Source organism: Microtus oregoni, unplaced genomic scaffold (assembly GCF_018167655.1).
Source record: "Microtus oregoni isolate MIOR12 unplaced genomic scaffold, Mior012 000027F_ref0000203, whole genome shotgun sequence".
Taxonomy (NCBI): Eukaryota; Metazoa; Chordata; class Mammalia; order Rodentia; family Cricetidae; genus Microtus; species Microtus oregoni.
The window spans coordinates 12317425-12337216 of NW_024543086.1; the positions used below are offsets into that span (position 1 = coordinate 12317425).

Below are 19792 nucleotides of genomic sequence, written 5' to 3' on the forward strand. Positions count from 1 at the left end.
GCCATAATTCACCTTAACCACTTTACTAACTCCACAGGCCTCCCCTGGTGTTCCCCCAGCATGGATGGGGAGAAAGAGCCCACAGAAAACTGTTATTCATAGCTCATTGTTATTACCCTAAAAGAAGAAGGGAAAGATGCTAGACAGTCAGTAATGGCAAAAAAAAAAAAGATGAATCGTTTTATTTAATTAAGAAAACAAAAATGAAAACAGAAAAGGCAGTGGTGTCGAATCCAACAGAGCCATCCACTGACAGCAAGACAAAGCATTACTTATGAATTAGGGACTTGCTGAGTCATTTCTGCATGCCCTGAATTAAGCCACTAGGGGCGGGAAGTCTGCTGGAAACTAGAATACACACAGCTACGTCTTCCCACTTTGGCCAAAGCAGCCAGCAGATTCTCTCTGCCTAGTCCCTTGTATCTGTCAGTACCAACTTGGGGATCCTTGCTGGAGAATAGTCCTAGTAGAATAACAGAATGAAGAGGTCCCTTAAGAGCACTTGCCGGGACCTTGAAATGCTGCCCTGAACATCTAGTCCCTGGGCAGGTCCTTCCATTTGTTCTACCTTTGATATAGGCTAAGAGTCTTCTTTTTTCACAAAACCATTACATGGAGAACTCACAGGGGATAGGGAGATGGCTCAGTGGGTAAAGTACTTGCCACTTGGATATAAATCCCCAGAATCAGGCAGAGTGGTGCACACTTGTAATCCCAATGCTGGGGGACTGAGGATGGAGACACGAAACTCGTGGAAGCTTGCTGGAGAGTCAGCCTAGACAAAATGGTAAGGTTAGGTTAGTGAGAGACCCTATTTCAAAACATAGAGTGGTACCACACACAACAGTACATACCTTTAGTCCCAGCCCCTGAAAGGCAGGTGCAAGCAGATCTGTGTGAGTTCCAGGCCAGCCAGGGCTACGCAGTGAGGTCCTGTCTCAAAAGTACATACATGCATACTTACAAAAACAAAGGGGAAAAAGTCCCTACCCACCATGACTTTTGGACTGACACACAGGGAAATGGGGTTAATTCTAATACTTGGGTGCTTGGTCAAAAAAGGTTAGCTCATCTGTTCCTATTTCCTCCCCAGTCCATGGTCCTCCTGCTGCAGAGCCAACGTCAGTACATATTCGAGTATGACTCGTCTGACCGCCTCCATGCCGTCACCATGCCCAGTGTGGCCCGGCACAGCATGTCCACACACACCTCCATCGGCTACATCCGAAACATTTACAACCCGCCTGAAAGCAACGCGTCCGTCATCTTTGACTACAGCGACGATGGCCGCATCCTGAAGACATCTTTCTTGGGCACGGGGCGCCAGGTGTTTTACAAGTACGGGAAGCTCTCCAAGTTATCGGAGATCGTCTACGACAGTACAGCTGTCACCTTCGGGTACGACGAGACGACCGGCGTGCTGAAGATGGTCAATCTCCAAAGCGGGGGCTTCTCCTGTACCATCAGATACCGGAAAGTGGGGCCCCTTGTGGACAAGCAGATTTACAGGTTCTCTGAGGAAGGCATGATCAATGCCAGGTTCGACTACACCTATCACGACAACAGCTTCCGCATCGCCAGCATCAAGCCTGTCATCAGTGAGACGCCCCTTCCCGTTGACCTCTACCGTTATGATGAGATTTCCGGCAAGGTGGAACACTTCGGCAAGTTTGGGGTCATCTACTACGACATCAACCAGATCATCACCACCGCTGTCATGACGCTCAGCAAGCATTTTGACACTCATGGGCGCATCAAGGAAGTGCAATATGAGATGTTCCGGTCCCTCATGTACTGGATGACAGTGCAATACGACAGCATGGGCAGGGTCATCAAGCGGGAACTGAAATTAGGACCCTACGCCAACACTACAAAGTACACCTACGACTACGATGGGGATGGCCAGCTCCAGAGTGTAGCAGTCAACGACCGGCCTACCTGGCGCTATAGCTATGACCTCAATGGGAACCTGCACCTGCTAAACCCGGGAAACAGTGCTCGCCTCATGCCCCTACGCTATGACCTCCGTGACCGGATAACCAGGCTGGGAGACGTGCAGTACAAAATCGACGATGACGGCTATCTGTGCCAGCGAGGGTCAGACATCTTTGAGTACAATTCCAAGGGCCTGCTGACAAGAGCATACAACAAGGCCAGCGGGTGGAGCGTGCAGTACCGCTACGATGGCGTGGGCCGGCGGGCTTCCTACAAGACCAACCTAGGCCACCACCTACAGTACTTCTACTCTGACCTCCACAACCCCACGCGAATCACCCATGTCTACAACCACTCTAACTCAGAGATCACCTCGCTCTACTATGACCTCCAGGGCCACCTCTTTGCCATGGAGAGCAGCAGCGGGGAGGAGTACTATGTCGCCTCAGATAACACAGGAACCCCTCTGGCTGTGTTCAGCATCAATGGCCTCATGATCAAGCAGCTGCAGTACACAGCCTACGGGGAGATTTACTATGACTCCAACCCTGACTTTCAGATGGTCATTGGCTTCCACGGCGGCCTCTACGACCCCCTCACCAAGCTTGTCCACTTTACTCAGCGAGATTATGACGTGCTGGCGGGACGGTGGACATCCCCTGACTATACCATGTGGAGAAATGTGGGCAAGGAGCCAGCCCCCTTCAACCTGTACATGTTCAAGAACAACAATCCGCTCAGCAATGAGCTGGATTTGAAGAACTACGTGACAGGTAAGACTTGGCTGCCAGCGGACAGCAATAACTCCCTGGGAGGTGGCTGACCTGGGAGACTGCTGGCCATCTGGGGGAGGGTCTTACCCTTGCTGGCCAAACTCTAGTGCTGGCAACCCAGGGCACTACAGGATCATGTCCAGGAAGATGAAGGGACCGTGAAGCAGGTGTTGTGGGGCATTTTCTGACCACTTCACATCTGTTCTGTTGAAATAACTTTTCTGAGAGCCCTTCCTAGCCCAGCAGGACTCAGTTGACAGAAATGCACAGTTCAAATTCTCTCTCTCTCTCTCTCTCTCTCTCTCTCTCTTCCTCTCTCTCTCCCTCTCTCGTTAGTAAACCAATAGGCCTAGTGCTAGTGGCCCAGTCTCTGTAGGGAGTTTCCTTCTCTGTGAAGGGCACCCTATGGAGGAATAGTGAGAAGTAAGGGAGCTTCTTCTAGGTAAAGCCCTGGCCTGACTTCTCCCTGTATCAATGATATCACTACTAGCAAAGCAGTGAGTTAGCACAGACACCTAAGCCGCTGCTCCTGACCTTCAGAGGTGTCCCTGGAGAAACACATACAGAGAGCAAGTATTGTCACAGATAGAAAGAAGTCTCTGTTCCCAGAGATGTCTGCTCAGTTATGTACCCAAAAAGTAGAGTAGTACCATGGGAGATTCTTAGGATACAGCAGTGGATAGTAACACACTCAGTAACACTCAAGTAAGTGCATACTTGTTTGTGAGAGAGAAAGAAAGAGTTAGAGAGAGAGTTTGTGTGTATATGCTGGCATTTGTGTGTGTGTGTGTGTGTGTGTGTGTGTTCACATTTTTGAAGATATGGCACAATATAGAAGGGCCTGTGTCAAACTGAGCCTGAAGAAGGAGCATGAGCTACGCTGACTCAAGGCTGAAAGAAGGCTATAAACAAAAAGTCAACAGGACACAAGAAGCTTGCACACGGGCACGGAAGGAGGCACTGTAGGGAAAAGATGATCTACTTCACAGGATAAGCGAGAAGTTGGTGAAATGAGGTTCCCTGCCCACTCCTCTGTCCATCCATCCATCTACTCATCCACACATCCAGAAAAGATGCTGGAGCTCTTGGGTGTAGTAGGTATGACAGTCAGGAGCAGGACAGAGTGCTTGTCCTCAGGGAAGATAGAAGACAACGAAATGGGGATGTGTAGATGGATGCAGTATTGGACAGATCGGGTCCAATAGGGCCAACTTCCCGCAAGCAGGTGAGCTCATCTGGCTGTGCATGCCACAGGAGAAGAATGAAGGAAACCAAGACCAGGGCTTCCCAAGTTCCAGGAGACCATAGCTGTACCCACTCTCAGGAGATGACCTGTCCATCCCCCAGAATGGGAAAGGAAGCCAGAGCTGCCTGAAGCCCAGAGCGGCCTTGATGCCTCTCACAACAGTTATTCACTTCTAGGATCAACTGTGGCAATTTGCACACCTTTAGGAACCGAAACCAGCATCTCCAGCCAAGCAAAGCAGCTGGAGCCTGTGGCTAAAGCTGGCTCCTCCCTGTGTCTCGTAGGGAGCTGCCTGCTCTGACGCCCTGCCAAGCCTTCCTCTCTCCCCCATTGTTTGGCACGACTTTGTCTCCAACTCACTACCATTTCCAATTAAAATATCTCTAGGAAAACCCTACACACACACACACACACACACACACACACACACACACGCACATGCGCAATGGTAAGTGCTATGAAGACAAAACAGAACAAGGGGGTTACCCGAAGAGTGGTAGGAAGTGCCCCTTTATTTAGAAAGCCTGGCTGTGCAGGTGACATCGGTGTAGAGAGCTTTTTGAGTTGGAGGAGAGAAGAGAAGCATATTTGAGAAGACACCCAGTGACGGTGAAGGCAGAACACATTGGTCTCAGCTTGGGGAACAAAGGAACAAATCCTGTCCCGCACAAATACGCCTCATACTGCCTTGTTTAACACTGGCCTTCCTAGAAATTACTCAGCCAGAGTGAGCAAAGAGAAGCCCATAGAAGGGGCCGCATAGATACCTGCTGCTCCGAAGGAAAAATATGAAACCTTTCACAGACTCATCAAGACCCTCAGCCCTGTTCCTACTTCTCTGGGGAAAAAAAAGAAAAAGAAAAATGTGGTTATCAGGGTTTTCTGAACAGCAAGATGGCTTTCCTAATCTCAGGGCTTCATGGAAACTGGATAAGTGGGAATCAAATCAATTTGAACGAAGTCCAGCCAACTTGAATCCAGAAACAATTAGAGAGAGTCTAAAATAAAGGACGGATTCACAGAAGCTGCCGCGGCAGCTGAGAAAGGGAGCTGGGAGAGCAGCCAGGGCAGGCAGGATCACACCTGCAGCCTCCTGCCCCCACCAGCTGACCCTTGGAGAATGGGCTCAGCAAAGATGAGCCGTTCAAGCGCTGGCTCACCCGCACGCCCTGTCTAAATCAGCCTTCATTTGCCGCTTAGGAAACTCGCAGAGTGGTTGGACCTGCTACTCACAACCTAAGTGGAAGAGGCAATTAAGATGTAGTCAGGACAGGACAGCCAGGCCAACACAGAGAGATTCTGTCTCGAAACGCAGAATTAAAAAAGACGTTGTAAGGAGGAACACAAAAAATGGACCGTCGCTCTCTCTCGCAAGAATCCAGAAGAGTCCATGCTGTTTAGAAACAGCTCTCTGAAAGAAAATGACTGTTCCCGATGTAGAAAATGCTCCGAGTCCATCCAAGAACACTGGCGCAGGGGAAATAGCACAGAGGAAACTTCTCAGTCTTGGACACAGTTGACCCATGCCAGCCGGAGCACTACCTATCTTCCACCACGTCCTTCTGACGTCAGAGTCTGAGTACGTTCCCCGGACACCAGTTCTGGCCTTACCACTCGCTTGCTGTGTGACTTACACGAACGTCTCAAGCTTTCTGATCCTTAGTCTCCCCAACTGCAAAATGATGGTAACAATTACACTCAGCTCACGGAGTGTGAAAACAGTGACTCAGCCAGGCACACAGTGAGGGCTGATCACACGTTCATCAACGAGAGGGGCAGTGGAGTAGAGACAGGCTAGATACTGTTCTGGGAATCTGGGAGAAACCTCCAGAGGCACTTTCAGACTGAGCTAATGTGTCCCTTTAGCCCCAGACACTGGAGGTAAATAAACATTCTAGAAGGAGTGTAGTGAGCCATGTTCCCTTTTACCCTTCCTCCCTGAAGAGTCTTGAATGCACAAGCCAGAGGTGTGCTACTGCTGAATGAGACTGTGTCTTTAATCTCTCTGAGGAGAGCCACACCCATTTCAAGTCACCTTCTTTGCATATTTACCCTCAACACTGGAAGGTGCTAAGACAGTTGTCAGAGAGTGTGCAGTGGTGGTGGTGGCAGCGGTGGCAGCGTGGCAGTGGTGGTGGCGTGGTCCCGTGCTGCGAAGAGTATATGAAAGAAAAGGTAGCTATGAGGAGTAGCTGTGTTGCTAGCACCCGCCTCATGATCATACCTCTGGACAGGCTGTTTGTTTAGGGGACCTGTCTTCCATCACACTTGCCATCCAAAGGGACTAGAAGGACCCTCACTGCCCCTGAAGGGGCCAGGATATGACGCATGTCTTAAACACAGGTTTACCATGAGAAACAACGTATCAGAAACTTCAGAGACTCTCAGCTTAGGAGTGAGGAAGGATGGATGGAAGGAAGGAAGGAAGGAAGGAAGGAAGGAAGGAAGGTTAAAAGAACAAGCAGGAGAAGGAAGAGGAAGAGAAGGAATGAGGCCGACAAGGAAAAGGAGAAGGATAAAGGAGCTAACCTAACAGGTCCCGTTTGCATGAGTGCTCTTTAAAATCCTGGTCTTGGGCAGGCGAGATGTTTCAGTGGGTAGAGGTGTTTGCTGACAAGCCTGGCAACCTGGGCTCAATCCCAGGGACCCATGTGGTGGAGGGAGAGAACCAACCCCCACAAGTTGTCCTCTGGCCTACACTAGGCCGTAGCAGGAACTCCCTCCCCGGATAAGTAAGTCTGCTCTAAAGCAACAGCTTTTCTGCTCAGAGACGTGCTCACTGATGAGAGCATGGGGGAGGACGGGAGCTTCTCATTTGAAGGAGGAGGATGGTGAGGACAAGGACTTCCCTTGCTTTTCCTGACATTCCCCACAAGTCCTGTCTGTCTCGGGTGAAATTTGGGCAGGTTTACATGGTACACAAACGAGGGGTTCAGTATCATGAGCACTGGGGGCGGGGGTAGTCATTTCTCAGGGTCTCGGAGCTCCATCACTTAGTGCTGGCATGTAGCAACCCCCCCCTTTAACATCTTTCAGCCAAGAGAACTGGTCTAAGGCTCACTCTCTGGCAGAGCCCACAATGGGGTTTGCAGGAAAGCGCATGGCTTCGTCTCCTCTCTTTCAGTTTTACAGTTAGTTTTTGGTTTGTGTGGCAACAGTGGGGAGGTCCTTTTCTAAATGCATCTTCCCAAATTTAAAAAAAGGGGGGCACATTTGTTTTTTAGTTAGTAAATAAATAATAGTGCAGGTGACACCTGGAAGTGGTATAAAATGTCATGACAAGTGGCCATAAATATCCCAAGATGGAAACCAGTGTCCTGTCCACCTGCCTGGCCACAGTGGGCAGGCTGCTAAACTAAAGCCAGACATTTATGCTTGCGCTCTCTCGCTCTCTCTCTCTCGCTCTCTCTCTCTCTCTCTCTCTCTCTCAGTGTGGTGTGTGTATGCATGTATGTGTGTGTGTGGTATGCTTTGCATGTATATGTATATGTTTGGAGCAATATTTCTTTCCCAGTCTTTCTCTGCCTTATCTTGCTGCGCCTGGAGCAAGCCCTGGGGACCTGCCTGTGTCTGCCCCCTCAGCTTTAGGATTACAGGCATGTCTGCCATACCCAGGACTGCATGTGGGTGTGGGTATCTGAGCCCAGGTCCTCATGCTTACAAAGGAAGCACTTACTGTCTGGACCGTCTCCCCAGGCACCCCAGTGTGCTTTTCAAAGTAATTTCAAATCTGTATTTCCGTTTTATTTTTATTTCTTTGTTTATTTATTTGTTTGGTATTTTAAAATACAAATCAATGGGTTTCATTATGGCATTTCTATACATACTTTGTTCTTATATACTCCTAGCTATACATTCCGACCCACCATTGTCCCTCTCTTCCCCACATCAGCCCCCTTCTGGCTTTATATCATATCTGTTTAGTCTCTCTCTCTCTCTCTCTCTCTCTCTCTCTCTCCCCTCTCTCTCTCTCTCTCTCTCTCTCTCTCTCTCTCGGGATTTCTTCCTTCCTTCTCATGGTTAGTCTTGACTTTGCCACTAGACTCAGAGGCATGGAAGAACCTTCTCTGAGAAGCAATATGAGTGCCATAAATTCTACTTGAAACACACACACATATATATATATATATATATATATATATATGTAACAATAGGATTCACATCCAGGCAATGGTGGTGCACACCTTTAATCCAAGAACTCGGGAGGCAGAGGCAGGTGGATCTCTGTGAGTTTGAGGCCAGCCTGGTCTACAGAGCAAGTTCCAGGACAGGCTCCAAAGCTACACAAAGAAACCCTGTCTTGAGAAACAAGAGAGAGAGAGAAAGAGAGAGAATAAAATTCCCATATGACAGGAAACATGTTATTTGCCAGAGTCCAACTTATTTGACTTAGCATGAAAATTTCTATCCATTTTCCCGCAAATGGCATGATTCCACTTTTCTTTACAACTAAATAAAATCATTTTGTGGACAAAGACCACATTTTCTTTATCCGTTCATTTGTTAGCAGACATCTAGGCTGGTCCCATTTCTTAGCTATTATGAATGCCATTTTTTTTGTCAGGGTCTTACTATACAGCAGCCCTGTGTGGTCTGGAACTCGTTATGCAGACAGGTGGAGTTACAGAGGACCACCTGCCTCTGCCTCTCAGACGCTGGGGTTAAAATGGTGTGCCGCCACACCAGGCAGAAGAACATCCTTAGATGACTTTCGTGTTGTTTTGTCTTTGTGATGTTGGGACTGGAATGCGGGCAATGTATTCTAGACAAATACTCTGCCACTGAGCTACAGACCCTCGCATGACCCTGAGCTGTGTCCTCAGCCATGTGAGTTCCCAAGCCATTCAAAGACTGAATGTGCTCCCATAGATAACAGGTGGACCATAGCTGTCAGATTGCTTTCCAGGGAGGGCTATTCTGTGCCTTTATTTAGTGTCAATAGCAACATTAGATTCCCATAAAAGTCCCAGGATAAGGAATTACACCTGACTCCCAGCAGACATGTTTCTTGGATGGGTATGGAGGAACCCTCTGTTGCATTTTGCTCTACAGGGTAGCTTTTACCAGGAAGGTTCTAGTTCCTTCATTCATTGCATGGGTACTTACTGAGTATATGTTTGTATCAAGCATCATTGTGTAGTAGACATCAGAGAATAAAATAAATTTTTAGGGGCTGATTGTGATAGAACATGCCTTGAATCCCAGTGTTCAGGAGGCAGAGGCAGGAGGATCGCTGTGAGTTGGAGGCCATTCTAGTCTACATAGGGAGTTTCAAGACATTCAGGACTACTTAGAGAGAACCTATATCAAAAAACAAACAAACAAATAAATAAATGTTTAAATTCCTTCCCCTGGCAGAGCACACATGCCAAGGGAGCACACAACAGAGAATAAATATTTCCCAGAAAGCATTGCATGTGAGAACGTGATAACTGATTGAGAGGGAGGCTTGAGCAGAGTGAGGAGCCCTGGGATATTGAAGGTTGGGTAGGGATGCATCTTCAGCATGATGGGTGCCATTGGCTTCAGTTACACTTGAGCTAAACTTGAAAGAAGTAGGAGAGAAGAAGAGTCAGAAAATGCTGTTAGGAAAGAGCATGCTGGGCAGAGGGGCTTGCTGTCCTGATGATCCAGAGATAGGTGTGCAGCTATCATGCCTGAGAAGGAACACAGCTAGGCAAGATAGTACTGACCTATAATACCAGCACGAAGGAGGCTGAGACAAGAAGACAATCAGTGTAAGACTAGAGAGAGACCCAGCCTCAAAACACCAGAGAAAAGTGGAGATTACAGCAGAGAGATCATGAGGCAGGTCCTGGGTTCTTCAAAGTCAGTCTAATGACCCTGGCTTTTCTGCTGAGAGATATCTTCTAAGGAAATGGCCTCATCTGCTGCATATTTGGGGAGTCATCTGGTTACTGTAATGATAAGTGGCTCAAAGACTGGAAGCAGAGAAACTAAGTCTACAAGTCCAGGCAGTGTGGTATGATGAGCCAGGAGAGTGGAGTTGGCGGAAGTGACAAGAAGCCAACACATACTCCTATTGTTTTAAAATAAAGGTAATAGAAATGAAGCAAAAAAAATCCACACCAAGATAATTTTAGAAACAAGGGAACCAGAGAGATTTGTCAGCTGTAATGAACCACCTAAGGCTTGGAAAGCGAAAAGGGTTCATTTAACTCACAATTTGGAAGGTCGAGAAGAGCATGGTAACAGACAGTTCTGTTCCTGAGAGGGCTACATCACAGCACGAATGATGACAATAGCAGAATTGCTTGTGTGAGCATGGTCACATCTCAGAGGACAGAAGAAGGGCAGGCTGGACCCTTTTCTCACAGTCCACTCAAGACCTCTAAGGGTGGGTTGGGGATGCTCTGAGTAGCTACAGTGCTTGCCTAGCATACATGACACCCCACAGTCATGCTCAGCATCACATAAAGCAGACAAGTTGGCATGTGGCTATAACCTTGGCACACCAGAAGTGGAGACAGGAGGATCAGAGGTTTAAAGTCATTCTCAACTACGTAGGGAGTGCTTGACCAGACTGGGTATACCTGAGACCCTGCTTCAAAGAAGGGGGTAAAATAACAAAACCCAAAGAGCCACATAAAGCTTACTTCATACCCCAATGACCTATGAACTTAGCACAAGACCAAACTTAAAAAGATGCCACCACCACCCAGTAACACCCCCTGGGAACTTTAACACAGTGGGTCAAGCAAACCATAGCAATAGGTATTCAAAGCAAACTTCACACATGAAGGTTCGTAACAGCATTATTTGTAGTAGTTTTTAAAAAGTGTGAACTGGTCAAATATTCATCAGCAGATGAGTGGATGGATAAAACTTGGACTAGTCATACAATAGGATAGCATTCTGCTACAGAGAGTAAAAATTGTGCTAGGTGGTGGTAGTGGTGCAAGCCTTTAATCCCAGCGCTTGGGAGGCAGAGGCAAGAATCTCTGTGAGTTCAAGGCCAGCCTGGTCTACAGAGAGAGTTCCAGTACATCTAGAACTGTTACACAGAGAAATCCTGTCTTGAAAAAAGAAAAGAAAAGAAAAAAAGAATAAAAATGTACTCCTTGTCGAACCCCACAGTGATGATCCATTTGTATGAAATGTCCAGAACCACAGCAGATCCAGAGGCTGAAAGTTAGGGGCTGTGGGAGGGGCATACAGAACGACTGTTCTCTGTGGGATCTGAGTGTCATGGAATTAGATAATGACAATGGCTGCCAACATTTTGACTATCCCAGGGACTGCACATTGGGTAGGCAACTAACAATGGTGAGGTTTCGGTTATGTAAAATTTACCCCATTGTTAAAAAATAAAGGTGTGGGAGGATTTCCTGATAGATTGGATGTGGGAAGTGAGAAAAGAAAGGAGTAGGGGAAGGTGGTACAAATGTTTGGAGGGGGAAAGATACGCAAGGGACAGAACAAGAATTCAGTTTTGGACTCATCAAACTGGAAATGGATAAGAGGCACAGTGCTGACCTTAGAAGAAGGTCAGGCAGGGCTGTACGTTTGGGAGTCAGCATCAGCCTAGCGGCAGCACTGAGCCCTCAAGGCTAAACGACTACAGCTGGGGAGATGCCACTGTGGGTAAAAGATCTTGCCATTTAAGGCAGGAGAGTTCAATCCCAGAAATCCATGTAAGATAGAAAGGGGAAAAATACAATCTGAAAATTTGTTGTTTGATGTCCACATGCCTGCCATGGCATGTGTGTTCCATCTCCAACACATAGTAACTGGAGCTGGGGGGATAGTTTCCTTCTTGTCGGATAGGTTCAGACATAAAAAGAACCTGTCAGCATGGGACTTGGCCGTGGGGGGATCACTCAAGGTCTTGATGAGATTTCTGCACAGTAACAGGAGTCAGAAGAAAACAAGAAGAATGGGGAGCAGTGAGTACAGGGGGTTAGTATGAGCTTGAGAGGTTTTTGTAAAGATGGATATGAAATGGGAAGTGGGAATAAGAAAATAACTGTTTTGGGGAGAACATCTAACAGTGTCTTGGTGTGCTGGTAGGGTAAATCCATTGAGTCACCACTGGGAAGAAAGAAAGATCTCTGGCGTGATGGCCTTGAGTTGGCAAGGAAAGTTGTGTGACCAAGTGAACAGAGGAGGGCTCAGAACCCACAGTTCATGTTGTAGAATAGGAAAAAAACAGAGCTCCAGCGTGCAGAGCCTGAGCCACAGTGCCATAGGCAAACAGGAGCTAGCACTGGAGGAAATCCTTCTTTCTCTGGCTGCCTCAGTTTCTGCAGAAAAGTAGGAAACCAGGTTGACTGTTGGTGGGAGGGAGGGAAAGCAGATAATAGAGGTTTAGGGAGAAATGGGCAAAGAAAATTAAATATGTATAGGAGTAAAGGAAAGAGCCAAGTGTGTTGGTTCAGGCCCCTAATCATGCATTGTAGAGGAAGGAGGATTGTCACAAGTTCCAGTCCAGCCTGGTCTACATATGAGACCATGTCTCAAAAACTAGATAAGCCAGGTGGTGGTGGCAAACACCTTTAATCCCAACACTCGGGATCTCTATGAGATCAAGGCCAAACCTGGTCTACAGAACTGGTTTCAGGACAGGCTCCAAAGAAACCTTGTCTCGGAAAAAAAAAATAATAAAGGATAGGATCCATCCAGCGAATGAATAGATGAAGGATGGATAGATGGATGGATAGATGGATGGATTGTTGATGGCTGGCTGGATGGATGGATGGATGGATGATGGCTGGATGATGAATGGATGGATGGATGATGGCTGGATGGATGGATGATGGGTGGATGGATGGATGGATGGATGGATGGATGATAGCTGGATGGATGGATGATGGGTGGATGGGTGATGGATGGATGGATGGATGGATGATGAATGGATGGATGATGGATGGATGATGGATGGATGGATGATGAATGGATGGATGGATGATGGATGGATGATGAATGGATGGATGGATGATGGATGGATGGAGGGATGGATGATGGATGGATGATGGATGGATGGATGATGAATGGATGGATGGATGGATGATGGATGGATGATGGATGGATGGATGGATGGATGGATGATGAATGGATGGATGGATGATGGATGGATGATGAATGGATGGATGGATGATGGATGATGGATGGATGGATGGATAAATGGATGATGAATAGATGGGATGAGATAAGATAGATACAGAGACAATGCAGGAGAGTGAGTGGACAGCTGGAAGGAGTAAAGGAAAGCAGGAGGATTGCAGGCAGCTTGAAGGGACCCTGGAGAGATTCATGGTCAGGGATTTTCAGTGACACCTGACAGTATGGTGATGATGTTTTCTCCAAAATCATTCAACTGCACAGGTGCAAAAAGGAGTGGATGGCAGCTTGGACTTAAATTAGTACTATGATTTCACCACGCAGGCATGATGAAGGAGAGCAGACAGTGGACCTTCAAGTACACCCCAAGGATCGAGTGCAGGGGTTGGTTAGGTAATATGTGCCGGATTAGGAGAGAAACGGGAGCAGGAAGTAGAGGGACTGAGAAAAGGAGTTTGGGATGGATGACTGGAAGGCCCTTGGTGTTGGACAATAAACCAGAGAGCTGAGGCTGTGGCTAGAGGGCTGTGTGTATGGAACCCATGTACAGGGAGATCAGAACAATCAGGGGCCAAGTCTGAAGCTGAGATGTGAGAGGAGGTCAGGGAGCTAAGGAGCCAAAGTGTTAGAAGGAGCAACTGCTTGTCTAATGAAATCACTAAGAATTAATTCAGAGTCAGAAACAGAGGCAATACACTTCACAGAATTCAGGTGAGTAGCCCAAGGTCAGCCATGGTCCAGCGGCTATAGGTAAGGGCAGGAGACTCATACTCTGTGGGAAGAGATAGTTTGAATTGTGACAAGAAGAGAAAAGAGCTATTAAAAAATCTGAAGACATAGCAAGCTTTCCTAAAGGCAGGTTTGAACTTCAAGGGTCCTGTGTAATATTTCAGAACTTAGGGGAGGTGGAAAGGGGGCAGGAAAGAGGCAAGCCCAGGATGTGAGGCCAGATCTCAGGGTACCAGGAAAGAGGCAAGCCCAGGATGTGAGGCCGGATCTCAGGGTACCAGGAAAGAGGCAAGCCCAGGATGTGAGGCTGGATCTCAGGGTACCAGGAAAGAGGCAAGCCCAGGATGTGAGGCCAGATCTCAGGGTACCTTTGTAAATAGAAATGAGAAGCACAATGAGCTCCGTCCTTCTGGGCTCCTAATGGTTCTGATTAACATGGAAATGCAGTGGAGGATGAGTACAGGACTCTCTGGATCTTGGTGGAGGGATGTCAGGAGGCCTGAAGGGAAGCTGTCTTACTCAGAAAACCGAACTCTCCCTGAGACACGTGACAACAGCCCAAATGCAATGGCTGGGATGTCCACCTGTAATAGGGCTCATCTCTTGAGCTCTCTTTGAAGGATAGGTCTAGAGAAATGGGCTCAAGAACTGAAAGTCTGATCATCGTGTCCAGCTCTGAAGACATTCCCTGGTGAGCCAGTCTCAGTGCAGAGACCCAGCCCAGATGTTCTGCACGTTGATCACAGTCAGCGCTCAACCCCCTGATTGGTTGCTGCCTCCAGCTTCACACCACCTGGCCTGTGATAGTTTGCAGGAGCGTCTGGAGAGTTGGCTCAGTGGTGAAGAGCACTGACTTCTCTTCCAGAGGTCCTGAGTTCAATCCCCGGCACCCACATGGTAACACACAACCACCTATCACTGAAGTCCCATGGGATCTGATCCCCTCTTCCGGTATGTGTACATACATGAGACAAACACCCATAAACATGAAGTACATAAATAAGTTTTTTAAAATACAATTCATGGGAACTACTTCAAATGAAACTCACGTTAGTTGAGTTGTCCATGGGCTACTCACTGTTGTGAGTTTTTTGTATATGTTTTCTCCTCTGGTCTTCATGTCCACCCAATGAGGTAAGAGCAATGATTGTCATAACTCAGAATTGAAAGACCTGAGATTAACAGAGGGACAAAAACCTAGACAAGGTCACACAGCAAGGGGACTTGAAGTCAAATCTGTCCATTCTACAATTGGCCTTTGTAACCACGACATGGTGATTATCAATGGCCACACTGGGAGGGACATCTTCCATGGATGCATATAAGGAATCTCTGAGCTGGGCTGCAGAGATGGCCGAGCAGTTAAGAGCACTTGCTGCTCTTGCAGAGGACCCAGGTTTGTTCCCCAGTACTCATTTGGTGGCTCACAACCATCTAAAACTCCAGTTCCAGGGGATCTGATGCCCTCCTCTGGCCTCTGTGGGTACTATGCATTAAGCAGAACACTAATACACATAGGACAAAACTAAGTAAAATGTTTCTTAAAAATCTCTGGTTCCTGTTCCCAGAACTAGCCCACATGTATCGTCACCCCCTTCTCTTAAATCTCACACCCAAGCACCCATTTTATTTTGTTCTTTTTGCAAGATCCACTGCAACTTCCCTCCCACCCCTGTGGTTTCAGAAGTCTTTGTTTTTGCTTCTGCCGCAGATGTGAAAAGCTGGCTTGTGATGTTTGGATTTCAGCTCAGCAACATCATTCCCGGATTCCCAAGAGCCAAAATGTATTTTGTGCCTCCCCCCTATGAACTGTCAGAGAGTCAAGCAAGTGAAAATGGACAGGTAAGTGGCAAGGTCAGGGGAAGGCTCTTGACGAGAATCTCAACAACTGTCTTCATTCCCTGTCATAGACAGCTCCACGTGGGAGACCGGGGCCTGCTGGGAAAGGGACACCGAGGCTGGGTATAAAAGCAAGGAAAGAGCAGAGACTTCCCAGGCCGAGAGAATGCCCCCTGCCATCCTTTCTAGTGTGGCCCATATTTCTTCCCAACCTCAATGATTACCTTAATTGTGGTATCATTATCTATTCAGTATCTACCCTCCGGTCACTTCTTGATTAACAATAGCCCAGAGATATCCAGTGGCACCCTGCCATCTGCACTGCTGTAAGATCATAACCCTTTCAGCTTTTATGGGAGGCGATAAAACTGTGGTTTGCAGTTTCTGTCCCATTAAAGAACATTTTTATGCCCTGCATAAAACCCCATCGTGTTATGGCCCAAATGCATACAGATTGAGTTCTTAGAACATAATTTGTGCCTGGGTCTCCCTTTGATGGCCGAAGGGTGGTCAGTTTCAATTTGGGTGCAGCTGAGACCTCAGCCTCTAGCAGATGGGCAGTGTGGGAGCTGCATTGAGCTGACCCCCGATACAGGACTGGGGCTCTGCTCTGTGGACGTCTGGAAGGTCTCAGCTGCTCTGAATAGTCGTCCAGATTGTGTGACTATAGAGCAGCAAGGAGAAGCTGCTGGGTAATTGAGAACAGCATTCTCTCCATCCTGCCCCTCGGGGACCACTCAGTGGATGAATAGCCATCATTCCTCTCATTTATCTAAGTGCCGTTACCTCCCAAACACAGCCTCTTCCATTATTCCAGCCTGTCCCCCAACCACCAATTGAGACAAGTTGTCATTTGTGACGGGAGAACTCAAGGCCAAGCAGATAATGGCGATTTCATTCCTCTGCAGAACCAGGGCTGAGATCCAAAGCAATGGACTCCAAGTGGGAAGGAGGGGTATTCCCTCTGGCCTGCACAGCCTGGATCTCTTAGCTTCAAGCCCTCGAATATGAATATGCACATATATCACCTAGAGTACCTGGCTAGAACACGGCCTCAGCCTAGAGGCCTGAGAACAGCTTTACTAACAGGGCAGTCCATCCCAGATATCCATCTGTGGCTGCTCTCACTTTGAGTAAAGGTGGTGAATCCCCAAGTCACTGGTTTTGGAGCTGGGCAGGTTACAGCAGCGGGGGTGCCAGCCACTCAGATACCTGATCCCCACATCAGGATATCCCTGGGTCTGAAATGTACCAGGCAGCTGCAGCACCACAAGTGCAAAATATCTCTTGGCTCCCACAGTTGGGGTGCACAACCTGGCTATAGACTTGGGCAAGGTGGAGAACCTCCTTCGCCATATTTTATTGAGTGGCATGGTGGCAAGATGGTCAGAGCACCGTCTTAGGGGACTGGGAACCAGCCAGACTGCCCTAGTTACCAAAGGTCGGGATGTATTGGTATGTTTTAGGACAGTCTATCAATCTTGGCAGAGGAGTTTTCGTCACTCGTCCCTCCAGTTCTTGCTTCACGCACTGCCTAGGCTACCTTCTGACCTTTCCCTTTTGTCTTGTGCCCACAGCTCATTACGGGTGTCCAGCAGACCACCGAGAGGCATAACCAGGCCTTCCTGGCTCTAGAAGGACAGGTCATCTCCAAAAAGCTCCATGCCAGCATCCGAGAGAAAGCAGGCCACTGGTTTGCTACCACCACGCCCATCATCGGCAAAGGCATCATGTTTGCCATCAAAGAAGGGCGGGTGACCACAGGTGTATCCAGCATCGCCAGTGAGGATAGCCGCAAGGTGGCATCTGTGTTGAACAACGCCTACTACCTGGACAAGATGCATTACAGCATCGAGGGCAAGGACACGCACTACTTTGTGAAGATCGGGGCGGCAGATGGTGACCTGGTCACACTGGGCACCACCATTGGGCGCAAGGTGCTAGAGAGCGGGGTGAATGTGACCGTGTCACAGCCCACGCTGCTGGTGAATGGCAGGACTCGAAGGTTCACCAACATTGAGTTCCAGTACTCCACACTGCTGCTCAGCATCCGCTACGGCCTCACCCCCGACACGCTGGACGAAGAGAAGGCCCGAGTCCTGGACCAAGCGAGACAGAGGGCCCTGGGCACTGCCTGGGCCAAGGAGCAGCAGAAAGCCAGGGACGGGAGAGAGGGCAGCCGCCTGTGGACGGAGGGCGAGAAGCAGCAACTCCTAAGCACGGGACGGGTGCAAGGTTATGAGGGCTATTACGTGCTTCCGGTGGAACAGTACCCAGAGCTGGCAGACAGTAGCAGCAACATCCAGTTCTTAAGACAGAATGAGATGGGAAAGAGGTAACAAAATCATCTGCTGCCACCTCTTCTCTGGGTGGCTCAGCAGGAGCAACTGTGACCTCCTCTCCTAAGGAGACGAAGACCTAACAGGGGCACTGAGGCCAGGCTGCTTTAGGATCCCAAGTGGCAAGAAAGCTCACATTTTTTGAGTTCCAATGCTACTGTCCAAGCGCAAAGTCCCTCATCCTGAAGTAGACTATAGAGCTCAGCCACAAATCCTGAGGAAAAACAAAAGGATGAAAACGGATGAATGAACAAACACACAAAATGTTTCAAGTTCCCCTAAAATACGACCCACTTGTTCCGGGTCTGACGCAGAACAGCCAAAAGGAAAAGGAACCGAAAACAGCAAACAAAACAAACAGAACAGACAAACAAAGACGAACACGCCGACCGTACAAACGAAGACGAGAAGGCCTCACATCCTAATACCTCACTCATACACAACGTGAGCAACACAGAGACATTCACAAGGGCCGCCGTCACCAGACCAGCCGAGGACGACTCAGACTGATGGTTGGACAAACACTTCCGACGTTTTCGTTTAAAGCAAATACAGGTGCATTTAAAGAAAAAAAAAAAAAACACGACTTTGGGGGTGATTTGTGTGTAGCGCCTGGGGAGGGGGGGCACAAAAGTGGAGGAGCGAGCACTGGAAATACTTTTTAAAGAAAAAGAAAAACGCAAGAAAAAAAAGAGAGAGAGAGAAAGAAAAGAAATTAATATCGGCAGTCAAAGCGAAACAATACCGTCGAGCACTTAACTCTCAGGTCTCTACTTAGTCAGGCCTGAGCTAATTTATTTGAGGGCAGAGTGTAAAATGTAATTCAAAATGGTGGCTATACTCACTACACATAAATCTCATACTCTTTTTGTCTTTGGAGATTCCATTGTGGACAGTCATCCGCAGTTACAGGGTGTAGTCTGTTTAGAGTCCGTAGTTCGTGGGTATCAGTTGCGGTAGAGGTGCGACATTTGTGACTCTGTTGCTAACGGTACCACTTCCGATCGCCCTGTACATACATGACGCCGCCAGGCGCAATCACTGTTTCAGACTTTAAACTATTAGTGTGTTTGTTTGGTCCAGAAACTGAGACAATCACATGACAGTCACCACGAGGAGAGAAAATAAAAACATAAATAAAATAAAAACAAAAAAAATTTTAAAAGGTTAAAAAAAAACAAAACAAAAAAAAAGTCTAATAAGAACTTTGGTACAGGAACTTTTTTGTAATATACATGTATGAATTGTTCATCGAGTTTTTATATTAATTTTAATTTGCTGCTAAGCAAAGACTAGGGACAGGCAAAGATAATTTATGGCAAAGTGTTTAAATTGTTTATACATAAATAAAGTCTCTAAAACTCCTGTGGACACTGGTCTTCTGTGGAAATGTTTTATACTGCGGTAGAGGCTGGAGGAACGGGCGCAGCTGGGATGGATTCTCACTGCCTAAGCTCATCCGGATCCGGGAGCCCTTATCCCTAAAGCTTGAAACCTGGAAAGCTAGGGGATTGGAATTTCTTTTCTTTCTTCCTTCCTTCCTACCTTCCTTCCTTCCTTTCTTGCTTTCTTCCTTTTTTTCAGATTTTAGAAAAAGATGAGATTCACTTATGGCTCATATACATTATACACAGAGCCTGACCACCACTATACGGTGTTTAGCCTCTTGTTTTGCTTTAGGACAGGGTCTCCTAGATAGCCCAGGCTGTCCTAGAATAACTCACTATGGAGACCAAGCTCAGACTTGCCAAGCTCTGCCTGCCTTTCCCCCCAAGTGCTGGGATTAAAGGAATGCGCCATCACACCTGACAACACGGTTCTTTTAAATAATGCAGTGCCTGCAGCAGAGT

At 47.7% G+C, this 19792-nt stretch overlaps 1 protein-coding gene across 13 annotated transcripts in view; it reads left to right on the top strand.

The window, feature by feature from the left end:
• The window catches only part of Tenm2 (teneurin transmembrane protein 2), a 1249250-nt gene extending 1230386 nt beyond the window's left edge, over positions 1 to 18864 (top strand). For all 13 annotated transcript variants that reach the window (XM_041675940.1, XM_041675943.1, XM_041675944.1 and 10 more), the window contains 3 exons: positions 1094 to 2708; positions 15476 to 15606; positions 17181 to 18864. In XM_041675940.1, the coding sequence (XP_041531874.1) occupies positions 1094 to 2708; positions 15476 to 15606; positions 17181 to 17942 (2508 nt within the window). In that variant the 3' untranslated portion in view covers positions 17943 to 18864. The remainder of the gene's footprint in view (positions 1 to 1093; positions 2709 to 15475; positions 15607 to 17180) is intronic.
• The last annotated feature ends 928 nt before the right edge of the window (positions 18865 to 19792 follow it).